This window comes from Musca domestica, unplaced genomic scaffold, assembly GCF_030504385.1.
Source record: "Musca domestica strain aabys unplaced genomic scaffold, Musca_domestica.polishedcontigs.V.1.1 37, whole genome shotgun sequence".
Lineage (NCBI taxonomy): Eukaryota > Metazoa > Arthropoda > Insecta > Diptera > Muscidae > Musca > Musca domestica.
In genome coordinates, this window is record NW_026712321.1 from 4,201,220 (window position 1) to 4,219,674 (window position 18,455).

General features: G+C 36.8%; 4 protein-coding genes across 4 annotated transcripts; 2 read left to right on the forward strand and 2 right to left on the reverse strand.

Annotated features, from left to right (window-relative positions):
* Nucleotides 1–2,025: 2,025 nt before the first annotated feature.
* LOC101888240 (lysozyme 2-like) lies at nt 2,026–2,566 on the reverse strand. The gene has a single exon (XM_020035063.2). The coding sequence runs from the start codon at nt 2,509–2,511 to the stop codon at nt 2,083–2,085; it is 429 nt and encodes a 142-aa protein (XP_019890622.1). The 5' UTR covers nt 2,512–2,566; the 3' UTR covers nt 2,026–2,082.
* A 3,828-nt stretch (nt 2,567–6,394) lies between these two features.
* On the forward strand, nt 6,395–6,941 carry LOC105261502 (lysozyme 2-like). Its single transcript, XM_011292185.3, has one exon. It carries the CDS (start codon nt 6,459–6,461, stop codon nt 6,885–6,887), a length of 429 nt encoding a protein of 142 aa, XP_011290487.2. The 5' UTR covers nt 6,395–6,458; the 3' UTR covers nt 6,888–6,941.
* A 5,408-nt stretch (nt 6,942–12,349) lies between these two features.
* On the reverse strand, nt 12,350–12,872 carry LOC101888410 (lysozyme 1-like). The gene has a single exon (XM_020035061.2). The coding sequence runs from the start codon at nt 12,841–12,843 to the stop codon at nt 12,415–12,417; it is 429 nt and encodes a 142-aa protein (XP_019890620.1). The 5' UTR covers nt 12,844–12,872; the 3' UTR covers nt 12,350–12,414.
* A 244-nt stretch (nt 12,873–13,116) lies between these two features.
* LOC105261501 (lysozyme 2-like) lies at nt 13,117–13,635 on the forward strand. Its single transcript, XM_020035062.2, has one exon. The coding sequence runs from the start codon at nt 13,153–13,155 to the stop codon at nt 13,579–13,581; it is 429 nt and encodes a 142-aa protein (XP_019890621.1). The 5' UTR covers nt 13,117–13,152; the 3' UTR covers nt 13,582–13,635.
* Nucleotides 13,636–18,455: the final 4,820 nt, after the last annotated feature.

Consider the following 18,455-nt stretch of genomic DNA (forward strand, 5'->3'; position numbering starts at 1 on the left):
TATGCCTAGCCATGACTTCAAGCTTCTTATGTACTTAGCCCTTAAGGCTCTTTGTAACTGTTTTTTATGTTCATAATCATCGTCCTTATATACTAAACATAACGGTACTTAATCCGAGATTTTCTTCACTTAATCTATTTTTAACAGATAACAATCCTTAAAACTACAGCTGTTAATCAGCTGAACTACTCGGCTGATACTTACACATCAATCAATATTAGGGCGGTTCACATGCATTCATTTATCTTTACATTACACGAATTTTCAAAAGGATATAATACAATTTTGGTATTATTACCGGATAGGTGAACATGTTTTTTTTCAATAAATATTATTACCGCGTTCCCTGGTGTGAAGTAGAGTAGATTTTAGTAAAGCTGTCTAGAGTTGGGTTCCAAAACCAAAACGTTTCTACTACTTTTGCCCAAAAACAAACTTTTCCATACTCCAAAAATTTGCACAATGTTCACATCCATTTAAACAAAAATATAAGGATGGAAATACATAAAGCGCATATTTGGCTGCCTTAAGTGATCGGCTGGCTGGAGTTTTAGATTGACTTAGTTCGTTTTTGGCCTTAGGCTCCTTTGTTCATTTCCGAAGAAGCCAGCTAGATAAGCGCTTTATGTATTTTCACCTTAACTCTCTTTTTCTACTTGTGTGTTCTCTTTAGAAACTTAATACGAATTTGGGCGAGCAAAATTGGAAAATCTGTCAAACAGCGAATTTGATATTTTATTCGGATTAATTCCACATTAAGTCCGTAAAAACTTGTTCTATGCGTCCTCACCTTATATTATCGGCTGGCTTCTTCGTAGAAGTACAAAGGAGTTTTAGGTTGACTTAGTTCGATTTTGGCCCTACACTTTTTGATCTTTTCCGCAGAAGCCAGCCGATGACTTGAGCCAGCCAAAAAAAGACGTATTATGTATTCTCGCCTTTAGTTCGTTGCAAAATGAACCTATTCTGTGAAAGGAACGATCGGAACTACGCCCAGATCTTTTTTTGCATCTACTTCCTTAAATCTCGGTCCTTACATAAGTAGTGCCATGAAAATGTGCGTCTTTAGACAAATCCTAATTGCCTTCGTATAAGAATTTCATGCTATTACTCTTGTGTGGAACTGGACTTTGTTCCAGTTCACACGTAGAAAGTTTGCCGGAAAGTAAAATGGGATTTGTGGGAGAAATGCAAGTTGAGAGAGATAAATGTCACTTTTTCGTTGTTTCAATAAGATTTCAATTGTTTTATAAGGATCTAGTTCAAATAAGGAACTAGTTCTGTTCCAGAATCTGAACGATTCTACTAGTTTTGCATTTTTTTTTTTTTTTTTCATATCATTAAGGAAAACAATTGTAGTAACATTTTTATATACTCTTTCAGGTTCTTAAATAAATTAATTGTGTGAAAGAAGCTATAGGAAATGGATCCAGCTCGTACGTTCATTTATCCATTTCCTTTACCAAGCGTTTACAAAAGACAGGGCAATAGAGATCAAGATTTAATGGCCAAAATCATGGCAAAACAATAGAGAAAAACTCATTTCCAAAATCGAATATGGCAACTCTTTTCCAACGTACTCGACGTTGCCATCATTCAAATTAAAATTGTTTTCATATCTTAAATATTTACGTATGACCAGTGGCATATTTTAAAAATACTCGTTTTTTGGCGTTCCTTCGCAAGTAAAAACAAATGTTCCGCATCCTAGGAACACAAATATTATTTATCTCTTCTTGGGGCGTATAAAAATAGAGATTTTAAACCCTTAAGGAAACTTTCTGGGTGCTACTAGTTCTTGTGTAGTCCTTGAATGACGTTTTTAATTTTATGTCAGCCTTCAACCCCTTCAGAACTTTGAATTCCAATAATTCCACTTAACTTAAATATTTTAGATTTTAGAAAATATTAAAGAAAAAGTGGAACATTCTCCCTTGAAGGCTACATGAAAAACTCCCTTTTTCTTTGTTGAAGTTGGACCTCCCTTTGAATTTTTATGAAAGAAATTATTAAAACAAATGAAAATATTTTTCAATGCCAATTTTTATTAATCACAATTCTCTTTCTTTGATCCTCCAAAGTTTAGAAACAATCATCAATGCTGGGCAAAGTACCATCACAGTACTTCCAGGTGGACCAGGCAGTCCAGCCTTGTTGTTTCAAAATCAACTGGGCACACTTAACGGAAGGTTCAATGCTATCGACCAACAGATCATCACACTTAATCTTGCATTCATCATAAGAGAAGGCACCGGATGGGGGAGAACACCAGTAGTAGTTGTTAATTTGGAAGATGCCATAGTCCCGGGAGCCATTTGAGTTCAAGGAGCCAACAGCCTTGGTATTATACGACGATTCATGTTCAGCAATGCAGGTCCAGCGAGCCAATTGATCCTTGGGTACACCCAAACTGTACATGGCCTTGGCCAAGGAACAGCGAGTGTAGATCGTGCCATAGGCTGGAGAGACCAAGAGCACTACTGCCAAAATGACAACGGTGAATTTAAACATTTTTGTTGTTTTGGTTTAGTTGCTTAATTTGTTGACAAACAAGAACTGCCTTCCACCGGCTGCTAATGGGGTTTTTATAGTGGGAAAATTGTCGCACGCCTCATAAGCAAGATAAGACCAGTTGGGCGATGATGGATGGTTTCTAGATATGATAATTGCACTTGAAGTACTTAATTTTATTTCTACGTTCCCCTTCGATCTCCTTTGTTATGGAATCTATTCAATTATAGTCAGCTTGTCTGCCATTTTTCTGTCAGGTGTTTAAATTTGAGCTTTTAAGACAACCGTGGGTAATTTGTCACTGAAGAGGATGAGTATTTAAAATTAATATGGGAATACATAGAACGTTTTTCGGTATCTACATCAATTGGGTTCAACTTACGAATTTACAAACTCCCTTACGAGGTTAGAAGAGAATCCAAAAAATAGCCAAAATAATGCAGACAATTAATATTTAAAAATAAGTTCACATTGCTCTTAGTGAGCGTCTGCCATGTTCCAAAATCAAATCAAATTTTAAGTATTTTCCAGTTCTTCCAAAGTAGAAGAATACAGGTAGTTACATCAACGCTTGGGAACATTGATATGTCAAAAATTATATGTTTTCTTATAAGACATTATTCGGAGGTTAATATAATTCGCGTTTTTCATTCAACATTTTCAATTCCAAAATCGGTTTGACATTTCATTGTCTCAGCATCTGTGTCGATGCGACTGCCTGTATTCTTCTACTATGGTATATTCCAGTTGTTCAAAGGCAAAATGTGTAAACAACGCCTTTGCAAAAACACATGCGTCTTTGTGAAGTGAAGTTATGCCCACTGAACACAGCTAAACACCCAGGACTAACTGAACAGAGATGGAAACGACACACACTTTGCCGGCGTCATCGGGAAAGTCTTAAAGAGATTTCGGCGATATACACATCAATAAAAATGCACCGGTTTTTAGATTTTAACTTTTTAAAAAATGTGGAAAAATATAAAACCAATGAAACTTACTTATTACATATAATTTTAAATAATTCTGGCAGGAAATGGACATAGTCTCAAGGCTGTATTTCTAAAGTTTTGCGAAGCTGTTCTACCTTCTTATTGTACCATGTTACGTAATCCCGATTGGCGGCGTTAAAAGTGACCATCCGGCTAATAGCGGACTCGGGGTCTGGTTCTCAACCGTCAGCTTTGTAACACCTCGAGACGAACACGAAATTTGAACTTTACACATCACAAATACAATGTTTGGGTATTGCCAAACACAACACCTGCTCAGACAAGGGAGAGTTGATGTTCCTACTTCCGCATTCGCCCACCCTTCCATGATCTTCAGGGGGTTCCTTTTTAAATTAATTTTCTGAAGACCCCACACACACTCACCTCTTTGCCCAGTTAGAATATTGCCCTATTAACAAAGTTTTAACACATATTTTATTTTCACTCTAATTCTAATCACAATATTATTTATTGACAGACGGGTCTTACGACTAGATACAGATAAATTTTGTCCCTTTTTTACACGGATTATATAAAAAAATAAAAATGAATAAATCGCAAATTTTTCTTGTGTTAAACCTATGGACTTTTCTTCGTCTTCACTTCTCAGACCTCAAATTCTAATCAAAATCTTACCTATTGTAAAGGAGCTCTTTTACTTCTCAGACCTCAAATTCTAATCAAAATACTACCTACTGTAAAGGAGCTCTCTTACATAGGCCTCAATAGCAAAAATTAAAGGAAACTGGCGTTGAACATCCTTACATTGAAGTACATCACAACATATACGTATACTATTTAATTAAATTTATTAAACTATATCTAAATAGTAATATTTTGGATGTCTATCAATATTTTTCTATCGTTATTTAAATTAATTTTTAATATGGTTTGTGTGTTTTAACTTCTTGACCTTAGGTTTCATATACAAATTAAAACAAAATAATTTTATTTTGTATTTTATTCCCGACGTTTCGTCGCTGTTTTGGCGACTTCTTCTGGGGAATTCGTAATATCATTTTTAAGACGAGTTTATATATAACATATAATAAACTACACTAGTTAAAAATTAATATCACAGTTTTTTTACTTCATTGCCACTCCATAGCACGAACTTGTGTTGTCAGTATCTTCTTTTAGGTTCATCGTCTTGTCAATATGTTGTATTCTAATTTTTTATAGTTTTTTTTTTTTTTTATAATTATGAATTTTTTTGATAATTTTTCTTATTTTTCCAATTTCTTCGTCTTTTGTCAGTTCCAATTCCCTGGACTTCCTTCCGTGCTCCAAAACATAAATAAAATAAAAAGGGTGTCTTTTACCTGGTCGTTGATTAAGTGCTAAAATCTTAATTCTTATACACAGGAGAAGACAACTTGCGATCAGTAAATTTTCTTCTTGTGGCCAGCCAATCAGTTTTGACCAAATTACACCACATCGACCACGGACACCAAACAGAATTAGGACACACACAGGGAAACCTTAAAATTCAACGGAAACCTCCATAATATTTTGGAGGGTATAAAAAAGGTTATGACCCACACACACAGATATCGATGCGCTCAGTGGATAGGCAAGACCACTTGCATAAAAGGACAAAGGCAGTCCTGCAATATTCTTTATTCAATATTAGGATACACAAGAATAATTGTGTGGTTGCGATTCGGTTAAGTTATGATATTTTTTGTACTACTTCCAAAAATATTTTTAAATTAAATCAGCCTTGATTCTACCCCCGAACGTAGTGAATTTTTTCCCCTTTTTACATTTGATCCTTCGAACCGGATAGAGATTTGAATTTACACCCGAACGAAGCGTTAGTGTTTCTGTTCTCAATTTTGAATTGTGTCCTTCGAGCCGTATATATAAATTGAATCTATACCCAACCAAAACGGTAGTCTTTCTCTTTTTACATTTTTTTTATTTGGTCCTTCGAGTCGTGTATAGGAATTAAATCTGAATCCAAACGAAGCGGTATTGTTTTTCTTCTCAATTTTGCTTTTGTTTTTTTCGAGCCGGATAGAGAATTGAGTCTAGGTCGATAATTGATTCTACACCCGAACGAAGTGGTAGTCTTTCTCTTTTTACATTTTTATATTTGGTCCTTCGAGTCGTGCATAGAAATTAAATCTGCATCCGAACGAAGCTGTAGTGTTTCTCTTCCCATTTTTACATTTGGTCCTTCGAGCCGGATAGAGAATTGAGTCTAGATCCAAACGAAACGATAGTGTCTCTTTTATATATATAGTATCTCTTTTATATATATATATATATATGGTCCTTCGAGCCTTATCGAGACTTTATTCTACACCCGAACGAAGCGGTAGTTTTTCTCTTTTATATTTGGTTCATCGAGCCGTGTATAGGAATTAAATCTGCATCCGAACAAAGCAGTGGGGTTCATTTTCTCAATTTAACATTTGGTCCTTCAAGCCACATGAATAGAAATTAATCTATGCCCGAACGAAGCGGTCGTTTCTTATTCTTATTTTTACATAAGCATTAAAAAAGTTTACACTTTTGCCTATAATGCAATCTATCCCAGATTTGGATTCATTAAATAATGTTGTTCGAATTTTCCAGATGTGAAAATATTGTTTATGTTTTCAAAATGTAAATAATAACATAGAGTTTTTATCGCCCAGTTGTACAACAAATTGGAAGTATGCCACCCAAACAAAGATAAGACAAATTCCCACGATGATTGATGATGAACGCCTGGACAAACATAATTGGACTGTAAGTACTTAAGGCACTCGATAATAATTAAAAAAAAAAAACATTATCTAATTCTGTGTCATTTTTTCTAGAACAATATTTGTGTTCCAAAAATAGTTCCAAATACCAAATTTCTTCTGCATTGATAAGCTGGAACTTCGGTATAAATACCCCGGCAATTTGCAACGAAATGCAAGTTTAGTTTCGACAACTCTTCAACAAAAAGTCATAACAAAAATGTTCAAATTCACAGTTGCCATCTTGGCCGTAGTGCTCTTGGTCTCGCCAGCCTTTGGCACAATCTATACTCGCTGTTCCCTGGCCAAGGCCATGTACAGTTTGGGTGTACCCAAGGATCAATTGGCTCGCTGGACCTGCATTGCTGAACACGAATCGTCGTATAATACCAAGGCTGTTGGCTCCTTGAACTCAAATGGCTCCCGGGACTATGGCATCTTCCAAATTAATAACTACTATTGGTGCTCTCCTCCATCCGGTGCCTTCTCCTACGATGAGTGCAAGATCAAGTGTGATGATCTGTTGGTTGACAGCATTGAACCCTCCGTTAAGTGTGCCCAGTTGATTTTGAAACAACAAGGCTGGACTGCCTGGTCCACCTGGAAGTACTGCGATGGTACTTTGCCCAGCATTGATGATTGTTTCTAAGTTGTTGAGGGTAAAGAGGATTTGATTAATAAAAATTGAGATTGCAAAAAAACATATTTTTTATATGATTTCCTACTTCTTTAGACGTGGCAGAATAAAAAAGGTGATCGCATTTTAGCTCTGCATCTTCTGTAACGTAACTTGAATAAAAGAACCAAGGCAGTCCTGCAATGTTCTCTATTCAATATTAGGATATACATATGAGAATAATTGTGTGGCTGTGATTCGGTCAAGTTTTATCCGTTTTTGTAGTACTTCCAAAAATATTTTTTAATTAAATCAGACTTGATTCTACCCCCGAACGTAGTGAGTTTTTCCCCCTTTTTACATTTGATCCTTCGAACCGGATAGAGATATGAATTTACACCTGAATGAAGCGTTAGTGTTTCTCTTCTCAATTTTGAATTGTGTCCTTCGAACCGTATATATAAATTGAATCTATACCCGATCGAAGCGGTAGTCTTTCTCTTTTTACATTTTTATATTTGGTCCTTCGAGCCATAAAAGGCCTTTTTGACTTTTGAAACAAATTTGGAAATTTTCAAAAAATAAAATACCTAATATAGGAAGTCGCCGTTATATTGGGGTCTATGCGACGACGTGGACCTACGTAGGCAACTTTTGTCATATTCTGTTACAATATTAAATAGTGAAAAAATCCGGGGAAATATTGTAGCTAAAATCATCAAAATACCGAATATAGAGAGATACCGATATAGGGTGGCTACACGAAAACCTGGACCTACTCGGACAATTTTCTGCCACAGAATGTAAGAACTTCAAATACAAAAGCAGTTCCGGTGAACAATTTCCCTAAAATCGTCAAAATATCGAATATCGGAGGGGTACTGTTATATGAGGTCTATGCCAAAATGTGGACCTGCATAGATAATTTTCTGTCATAGGCTGTAGTATACATTACGAACTTCAAATACCAAATTTGAAACAATTCCGGCGGGTAATAACGCTAAAGTAACAAAATACCGAATATCGGGACGTACCATTATTTAGTAATTATACGAAAACGTGGACCTGCACACATAGTTTTCTGTCATAGGCTGTAGGATCCATTACGAACTTTAAATACCAAACTTGAAACAATTCCGGTGAATAATGTCGTTAAAATAGTGAGGTACTTTTGCAATAAACAATAAATATTCTAAAATTACATATTTCCCAGCCGCCGTAAAATGCCACATGTGAACAATTCGGCGATCTTTTGCGCTGACGCATACGATTATGTGAGGGAATTGAATCTACACCCAAGCGAAGAGGTCGTGTTTCTTTTCTCACTTTATATTGCTCCAGTCGAGCCGAATGCAGAATAGAGTTGATAATTGAAGAGGGAGATTGGATTCTATTTTCAAACATTGGTCCTTCAAGCCGGACCTAGGATTGAATCTACACCCAAGCGAAGCGGTCGTGTTTCTTTTCTTACTTTATATTGCTCCAGTCGAGCCGAATAGAGAATAGAGTTGACAATTGAAGAGAGAGATTGGATTCTATTCATATTTACATTGGTCCTTCAAGCCGGATCTAGGATTGAATCTACACCCACACGAAGGGGTCATGTTTCTTTTCTTATTTTACATTGCGCCAGTCGAGTCGAATAGAGAATAGAGTTGATAATTGAAAAGGGAGATTGGATTCTTTTCTCAAACATTGATCCTTCAAGCCAGATCTAGGATTGAATCTACACCCAAGCGAAGCGGTCGTGTTTCTTTTCTTACTTTATATTGCTCCAGTCGAGCCGAATAGAGAATAGAGTTGATAATTGAAGAGGGGGATTGAATTCTATTCTCAAACATTGGTCCTTCAAGCCGGATCTAGGATTGAATCTACACTCAAGCGAAGCGGTCGTGTTTCTTTTCTTACTTTATATTGCTCCAGTCGAGCCGAATGGAGAATAGAGTTGATAATTGAAGAGGGAGATTGGATTCTATTGTCAAACATTGGTCCTTCAAGCCGGACCTATTTCCCAGCCGCCATAAAATGCCACATGTGAACAATTCGGTGATCTTTTGCGCTGACGCATACGATTATGTGAGGGAATTAAATCTACACCCAAGCGAAGCGGTTGTATTTCTTTTCTCACTTTATATTGCTCCAGTCGAGCCGAATAGAGAATTGAGCTGATAATTGAAGAGGGAGATTGAATTCGATTCTCAAACATTGATTTAAGAATTAAAACTACATCCAAAGAATAAGATCCTCTGAGCCGAATCCGAATAGAGTTTACAATCGAAAATGGTGATTGGATTCTATTCTCATTATTAAAAACATTGATCCTCTGAGCAGGATCCAGAATAGAATTGACAATCGAAGAGGAAGATTGGATTCCATTCACTTTAACAGGGGGCTATACCAAAACGTGGACCTACATGTGAGGGAATTAAATCTACACCCAAACGAAGCCGTTGTGTTTCTTTTCTCACTTTACATTGCTCCAGTCGAGCCGAATAGAGAATAGAGTTGACAATCGAAGAGGGAGATTGGATTCTATTCTTATTTACATTTGTTCTTCGAGCATGATTTAAGAATCGAAACTACATTCAAAGAATAAGGTCCTCCGAGCAGGATCCGAATAGAGTTGACAATCGAAGATGGTGATTGGATTCTATTCTCATTATTAAAAACATTGAACCTCTGATCCAGAATAGAATTGACAATCGAAGAGGAAGATTGAATTCCATTATCTTTAACAGGGGGCTATACCAAAACGTGGACCTACATGTGAGGGAATTTAATCTACCCCCAAACGAAGCGGTTGTGTTTCTTTTCTCACTTTACATTGCTCCAGTCGAGCCGAATAGGGAATAGTGTTGACAATCGAAGAGGGAGATTGGGTTCTATTCTCATTTAAATTGGTCCTTCGAGCATGATTTAAGAATTGAAACTACGTCCAAAGAATAAGGTCCTCCGAGCACAATCCGAATAGAGAATAGCGTTGACAATCGAAGAGAGTGATTGAATTCTATTCTCATTATTAAAAACATTGATCGTCTGAGCAGGATCCATAATAGAATTGACAATTGAAGAGGAAGATTGGATTCTATTATCTTTAACAAGAGGCTATACCAAAACGTGGACCTACATGACCCATTATCAATACCAAAAGTCCTGCAGACATAATATACATTTGAGTAAAATTGTATCAACCTACTTCATTTCGTTCGGAAGCCAGAGTTATTTCCACAGACGGACGGGCATTGCTAAATCCACATAGAATTTTATGCTGATTAAGAATATATACTTTGTTGGGTCTAAAATGTATATTTCGAGGTGTTACAAACGGAATGATAAACTTAATATACCCTCCATACTATGGTGGAGGGTATAAAAAAGGATCCAGACGAAGAAAGGTGCTACGTGTAACTACACGTTAATTTAGTGGAACAATAAAAAAATTTGATTTGGTGTATATACCAGCTATAATCCAGGCCAGATATGATAAAAGTGAGAATACATAAACGCTTTTTTGACTGGCTTAAGTCGTCGGACGGCGTCTTGGGAAAAAGACAAAGGAGCCTAGGTCCAAAATCGAACTAATTCAACCTTAAACTCCTTTGTTCCTCTACGAAGAAACCAGCCGATAACTTACGCCAGACAAAAAAAGCGTTTTATGTATTCTAACCTTAAGTGTGGTAAGCATGATAAAAGCACGTTTACATACAAATCTCCATCCGGATGACCAATCACAATAAATATGGCTATGGCAAACTTACGCTAAATTTATTGTGATTGGACAGTTATCAGGGTTAACCCTGATAACGATTGTGTGTGTAAACACGCTATAAGACCACATTTTACAGTACGAGTGCCTAAAAGTATGCCATAAAAGTGCAAAGTAAAAAAACTCATCTCAAACAAAGGGTGTAAACTGGATTTAAGATGCCATCCTCGCCATGGTAGAAGAATACAGGTAGTCGCATCGACACAGCTGCTGGGACAATGAACTGTCAAACCGATTTTGGGATTGAAAATGTTGAATGAAAAATTATTTAAATTTGTAGAAATTTTTGAAAAACACCTTTTATAACAACTTCCGATTTGCATCGTATGAGAAAACATGTCAAAACGTACTTATTTTTGCCAAAATATTTTAAAAATGTTGACATATTAATGTTCCCAAGCGTTGATGCATCTACCTGTATTCTTCTACCATGACACTCGCCATAGACGACCTTCACATGGCGCAAGAAATAGATACTTTACTTTAAATCATCTAGGGAAATAAAGAAGTTTTAGATTGACTTGGCTCGATTTTCGCCCTTTGTTCTTTTCCGAAGAAGCAAACCGATGACTTAATAATACTTCTTTGATCGACTTGAGGCTGGAAATACATAAAGCGCATATTTGGCTGGCTTAAGTCATCGGCTGGCTTCTTCGTAAATGAACAAAGGAGTTTTAGGTTGACCTAGTTCGATTTTGGCCCTAGGCTCCTTTGTTCATTTCCGAAGAAGCCAGCCGATGACTTAAGCCAGCCAAATAAGCGCTTTATGTATTCCCAGCTTAAGTCATCGGCTGGGCTTCTTTGGAAAACTCCTTTGTTCCTCTACGAAGAAGCCAGCCGATGAATTAAACCATTCCAAAAATTAAAATATAATGTGAAGTCATTATACCCTCCACCTTGGAAAGGAGGGTATATTAACTTTGTCCTTCCGTTTGTTACATCCTTAAATATTCGTCGTAGACCCCATAAAGTATATATATATTCATAATCAGCATATAATTCTAAGTCGATTTAACGATGTCCGTCTGTCTGTCTGTTGAAATCACGATACAGCCCACATTATTTGACGTAGAGCGCCAAAATTTAGCAGAGCAATTTGTATTGTGTCTAGGATGGTTGGTTGGTAATGAAAATGAGATATATCGGTCCACCTTCTGGTATAGTTCCCATATAACGGTACCTCCCGATATTCGGTATTTTGATGATTTCTGCCACATTTTTTCACGAATTTGTTTGAAAATTGGTATTTGTAGGTCATAACAGGTCCCTGTACATGTGGCAAAACATTGCATGTATAACTCCACGTTTTGGTATAGCCCCCATATAAAGGTACCTCCCGATATTCGGTATTTTGATTATTTTTGCCACATTTTTTTCACGGATTTGTCTAAAAATTGGTATTTGTAGGTCATAACGGGTCCCTGTACGTGTGGCAAAACATTGCATGTATGGGTCCACGATTTGGTATAGCCCCCATATAAGGGTACCTCCCGATGTTCGGCATTTTAATGGGTTTTGCCACATTTCTTCTAATGTTTCCTTTACCCTAAGGTGGAGGGTATTAAAAGTTTGGCCCGGCCGAACTAAATGTTTTTTTTTACTTGTTTTATAATAAGCAGCACTTAAGTAATCCGTTTCTAAAATATAGAACAGTTTTACTAAAGAAATTCAAATAGACCTATTAAAATACCTTCTTCAAAACCTCCCCGTTCACAAGTTCGAAGGGATATTATGTTTTCTTTTTTCGAAAATCTTTTATTTTTATCAAATATCAAAATCCATTAAATCTACTTCTTAGAAGCAGTCGTCAATGCTGGGCAAAGTACCGTCACAGTACTTCCAGGTGGACCAAGCAGTCCAGCCTTGTTGTTTCAATACCAATTGGGCGCACTTGACAGCGGGTTCAATGCTATCGACCAAGAAATCTTCACACTTGATCTTGCACTCATCGTAGGAGAAGGCACCGGAGGGTGGGGAGCACCAGTAGTAGTTGTTGATTTGGAAGATGCCATAGTCGCGGGAGCCATTGGAGTTCAAGGAGCCAACAGCCTTGGTGTTGTAGGACGATTCGTGTTCTGCAATGCAGGTCCAGCGGGCCAATTGATCCTTGGGTACACCCAATTTGTACATTTCACGGGCCAAAGAGCAGCGATTGTAGACTGTACCCCAGGCGGGGGCGACCAAGAGGACAGCAGCCAAAATAGCGAAGGTGAATTTGAACATTTTGCTTAAGTTGCCGAAAACAAACTATGATTTTTCTACCAAGTGTCCAGGGGTTTTATAGCAAAAAAATTGGCTGTGGAAACTGATAAGAACCTCAATGATGGATGGGTCGATGGTCGATTTTTTTTTGGGTGCCTACAAATTAGTTTAGTTAAGATAATATCAGGCCTTAACATAACTTATAGTTTCTCAAGTACCTTTAGTGTATTCGAAATAGATTAGAAATGGTTTTGAAGAGGCCTCACCGGACTATAAAAGCAGGCAGTTTGGAACGAAAATGTATAGTTTGTTTTTGGGAACTTAAGCAAAATGTTCAAATTCACCTTCGCTATTTTGGCTGCTGTCCTCTTGGTCGCCCCTGCCTGGGGTACCGTCTACAACCGTTGCTCCTTGGCCCGTGAAATGTACAAATTGGGTGTACCAAAGAACCAATTGGCCCGCTGGACCTGCATTGCTGAACACGAATCGTCCTACAACACCAAGGCTGTCGGTTCCTTGAACTCCAATGGCTCTCGCGACTATGGCATCTTCCAAATCAACAACTACTACTGGTGCTCTCCCCCCTCTGGTGCCTTCTCCTACGATGAGTGCAAGATCAAGTGTGAAGACTTCTTGGTTGACAGCATTGAACCCGCTGTCAAGTGCGCCCAATTGGTATTGAAACAACAAGGCTGGACTGCCTGGTCCACCTGGAAGTACTGTGACGGTACTTTGCCCAGCATTGATGATTGCTTCTAAGTTGTTTGACCGTAGGATTTGAAAGGAAATAAATATTTGAGGCCATAAACGAAATTTGAGATGTCTATATTTTTATAGGTCTATAATTCTGGGGAGTTGGACATATTTTTTGAACGCCCATCAAATCTAGGATTATGAAGAGTATTTTTCCAAAAAAAAAAAAAATCTTTAAGGTCCTTCATGGAATTTGTAAAGAACTTTTTTTCAGGGCAATATTTTTTTAGGATTTTTAATACCCTCAGCCATATAGCTATAGAGGGTATATATTATTTGACCCTAGGTCTCTTTGGACCAAATCCGTTCAGGACATTTGGAGTCGATCTAGCGATGTCCGTCCGTCCGTCCGTTTGTCTATCTGGCTGATGTGCACGATAACTCTCAAAGGGAGTATCCGATTTGATCCAAACTTAGTACATAGTAATATTATTGTCAAACATAGATCGAGTTCGGAGATGAAAAAAATCGACCCACTCCTTCTGGTAACTCCCCCACAAAATTGTCAAAATTTTCAAAGAAAATAATTTTCTGCACAGAAAGTGAAAGGATAATCCGATTCTGCTTTAACTTTGCGAATCCTAATATTTGCTTCAGTGCCAGATCAATTGCGAAAATCGATACACTCCATCAAGTACCTCCCTCACAAAGGGTAAAAAATTTGGAATAATTTTAACTCTTATAAAATGTGATGTAAGTGTCCGATTGTCTTCAAATTACACACATCCAAATACTTTTATTATTCCAAGGTCTGGTGTGAAGATGGGGTATATCGGTCGACTCCTTCTGGTACCTCCCCCACAAAGGGTCAACATTTTTATATATCCATGAAGCCTATAAATCTCGAAATTAACATCCGATTCCATTCAGACTTGGCGTATTTGAATATTTCCATCAACACAAGCTCTGCTACAAATATGGTACAGATTGGACCATTCCTTCTGGTACCTCCCCGACAAAGGGTCAACATTTTGAATAACCAAAACGATCATAAAATCCGAAATAAGCATCCGGTTCTCTTCAAATTACACACATCACAATATTTTTATTAACCCAAGGTTTGGTGTGAAATTGGGATATATTGGTCCACTCCTTCTGGTAACTTGCCCACAAAGGGTAAACATTTTGAATATCTATGAGGCTCATAAAACATTGGGCGCCACTTAGGTTCTACAATGCTTTCGTTGAAAAAGCCATTTCAATGACAAACACACTGAGTTTAGTTTTATTACTATAGCACATTAATGGCGCCCAACGTGGTGGCATGCCATCCACCACGTTGGGCGCCACTAATGTGCTATAAAAGTTCCTTTTTAACTAGTTTTTATTTAAAAAAAAATAATAATTAATTTTTAATTACGTTTTTAAGAATATTTTTTTAAAGTTCACAATTCTATATTTTATCTCAATAACCTAGCAAAGAGGTTATAACAAACATGACCCCTTTCGGGGGCAGGTGAATTAAATATTACATCCATATGTAAATTTCCTTAGCCACACTTAACTCATCGTAACCCTTTTTTCCTGAATTTTTCCGGGTGACACTAGCATTGCCATCATCAAAACATGCGCTTAACCCCTTTACTCGTCCTTTGAACTCGAATACCCATCATAACGGAAACACGCATGAGATTCGGAACAGGTGTTATTTATTGTTCTTCTTGTTGTTTTTGTTTTTTTTTTTTTTTTTCTAAGTTCGCTTGCACCAACTAATCATTGCAGAATAATCTATTACCGGTTATTTTCATGCTAAATTTTTAATGTGACAATAACAGGGTGGGGCAGAAAAATTATGGACTATAAGAAAATATTCTTTCAGTCGGAAATATTCTTTAAAACTCCAAGCTTCACAGACCTGGCCATCCTTGAAAAAAATATTCTTTAAAAATGCCAGTTGCTCAGACCTGGCCATCCTTGAAAAAATATTCTTTAAAAATCCAAGCTTCACAGACCTGGCCATCCTTGAAAAAATATTCTTAAAAACCCCACGTATCTGAGACCTGGCTATACTTAAAAAAAATATTTTTAAAAAATCCACGGCCATCCCTGAAAAAAATATTCTTTAAAAAATCCAAGGCCATACCTGACAAAAAATATTCTTTAAAAAATCCACGGCCATCCCTGAAAAAAATATTCCTTAAAAATCCACGTTTCTCAGACCGGGCCATCCCTGAAAAAATATTCTTTAAAAATCCACGTTTCTCAGACCGGGCCATCCCTGAAAAAATATTCTTTAAAAATCAACGTTTCTCAGGACTGGCTATCCTTGAAAAAATATTCTTTAAAAATCCAAGTTTCTCAGGCCTGGTTATCCTTAAAAAAATATTCTTTAAAAATCCACGTTTCCTAGAACAGGCCATCCCTGAAAAAAATATTCTTTAAAAATCCACGTTTCCTAGAACAGGCCATCCCTGAAAAAAATATTCTTTAAAAATCCACGTTTCCTAGAACAGGCCATCCCTGAAAAAAATATTCTTTAAAAATCCACGTTTCCTAGAACAGGCCATCCCTGAAAAAAATATTCTTTAAAAATCCACGTTTCCTAGAACAGGCCATCCCTGAAAAAAATATTCTTTAAAAATCCACGTTTCCTAGAACAGGCCATCCCTGAAAAAAATATTCTTTAAAAATCCACGTTTCGTAGAACAGGCCATCCCTGAAAAAAATATTCTTTAAAAATCCACGTTTCCTAGAACAGGCCATCCCTGAAAAAAATATTCTTTAAAAATCCACGTTTCTCAGACCGGGCCATCCCTGAAAAAAATATTCTTTAAAAAATCCACGGCCATCCCTGAAAAAAATATTCTTTAAAAAATCCACGTTTCTCAGACCGCGCCATCCCTGAAAAAATATTCTTTAAAAATCCATGTTTCTGAGGCCTGGCTATCCTTGAAAAAATATTCTTTAAAAACGAAGTTATCCATCAAGAAAACCCTTTTTTCGCCAGGAGTTTTTAGAAGTTTTCATGCCGCTGCACCCTGTTTACGTTACAAGAATATAAAACCAGCAAAATGTCAACAACATCGCAACACCATGGCACTCCATTGTAGCAAAAAAAAACACAACACAACAGGCGGAACTACAACAACAATCATGTCAAACTAATTTCCCCAAAAGTTGTAGTGGAGTGAGGAGTGATTTCCCTATAATGAATTATGTGGACCGTAAGACATTAGTGGCATAATTTTATATTTCATGACATTTTATGGCTGTCTCTCCTGCCAGGTGGGAGGGAGGGGAACTCAAACTTTTGCCAGCAATTAATTTTTATGGATTTTGTTGTTCAACATTCGGAGGCGGGAGAAAAGTACAAAAAGTTCGATTTTGCGTTTGATTTTTTTTTTGTAAAACGAAAGACAGGGTTGTAGGGCCCTCGGCTAATGTGAGCAAGTTTTCCAATGGCGAAAAGAGAGTAATGTGTCTATGTGTGAAATTATAATGATTTCCATGGAGTTCTTAATTAAATAATTATCAGAGAAAAGTTTTGGGTTTTTCACGAAACCCAAAACTATTCTCAATGTGACATATTAAAATTAGAGGACAGATTGGGGGGAAAATTCTCAAACTTCCTAAAAAGTTTGGAAAAAAAATCTTTAATTTACCCAAAATTGGAAAAATAACCCGGGGATTTTTGAAAAAAAAATAAAAATCTTCCAATCTAGAAAATCCAATTAAAAAATCCAAGTTTTTCCAGGCCTGACCATCCTTGAAAAAATGTTCTTTAAAAATCCACGTTTTCCAGGCCTGGCCATCCTTGAAAAAATATTCTTTAAAAATCCACGATTCCTAGAACAGGCCATCCCTGAACAAATATTCTTTCAAATCAGCGCTTTCCAGACCTGGCTATCCCTGAGCAAATATTCTTTCAAATCACCGAGCCATTCCTGAAAAAATATTCTTAAAACCGACGATTCTCAGACCGGGTCATCCCTGAAAAAAATATTTTTAAAAATCCACGTTTCTCAGACCGGGTCATCCCTGAAAAAAAATATTCTTTAAAAATCCACGTTTCTCAGACCGAGCCATTCCTGAAAAAATATTCTTTAAAAATCCAAGCAACACAGACCTGGCCATCCTTGAAAAAATATTCTTTAAAAATCCCAGTTGCTCAGACCTGGCCATCCTTAAAAAAATATTCTTTAAAAATCCAAGTTTCTCAGAACTGGCCATCCCTGAAAAAATAATCTTTATAAATCCACGTTTCCTAGAACAGGCCATCCCTAAAAGAATATTCTTTAAAAATCCACGTTTCCTAGAACAGGCCATCCCTAAAAGAATATTCTTTAAAAATCCACATTTCCTAGAACAGGCCATCCCTGAAAAAAATATTCTTTAAAAATCCACGTTTCTCAGGCCTGGCTATCCTTGAAAAAATATTCTTTAAAAATCCACATTTCCTAGAACAGGCCATCCCTGAAAAAAATATTCTTTAAAAATCCACGTTTCTCAGGCCTGGCTATCCTTGAAAAAATATTCTTTAAAAATCCACGTTTCTCAGGCCTGGCTATCCTTGAAAAAATATTCTTTAAAAATCCACGTTTCTCAGGCCTGGCTATCCTTGAAAAAATATTCTTTAAAAATCCACGTTTCCTAGAACAGGCCATCCCTGAAAAAAATATTCTTTAAAAATCCACGTTTCCTAGAACAGGCCATCCCTGAAAAAAATATTCTTTAAAAATCCACGTTTCCTAGAACAGGCCATCCAAAAAAAAAATATTCTTTAAAATCGACGTTTCTCAGGCCTGGCTATCCTTGAAAAAATATTCTTTAAAAATCCAAGTTTCTCAGGCCTGGCTATACTTAAAAAAATATTCTTTAAAAACGAAGTTATCCCTCTAGAAAACTCTATTCCCGCCGGGAATTTTTAGAAGTTTTCATGC

Excerpts from the sequence above, each read along its gene's own strand:
- LOC105261502 (XM_011292185.3), top strand. The coding sequence starts at position 6,459 with ATGTTCAAATTCACAGTTGCCATCTTGGCCGTAGTGCTCTTGGTCTCG.
- LOC101888410 (XM_020035061.2), bottom strand. The coding sequence starts at position 12,843 with ATGTTCAAATTCACCTTCGCTATTTTGGCTGCTGTCCTCTTGGTCGCC.
- LOC105261501 (XM_020035062.2), top strand. The coding sequence starts at position 13,153 with ATGTTCAAATTCACCTTCGCTATTTTGGCTGCTGTCCTCTTGGTCGCC.
- LOC101888240 (XM_020035063.2), bottom strand. The coding sequence starts at position 2,511 with ATGTTTAAATTCACCGTTGTCATTTTGGCAGTAGTGCTCTTGGTCTCT.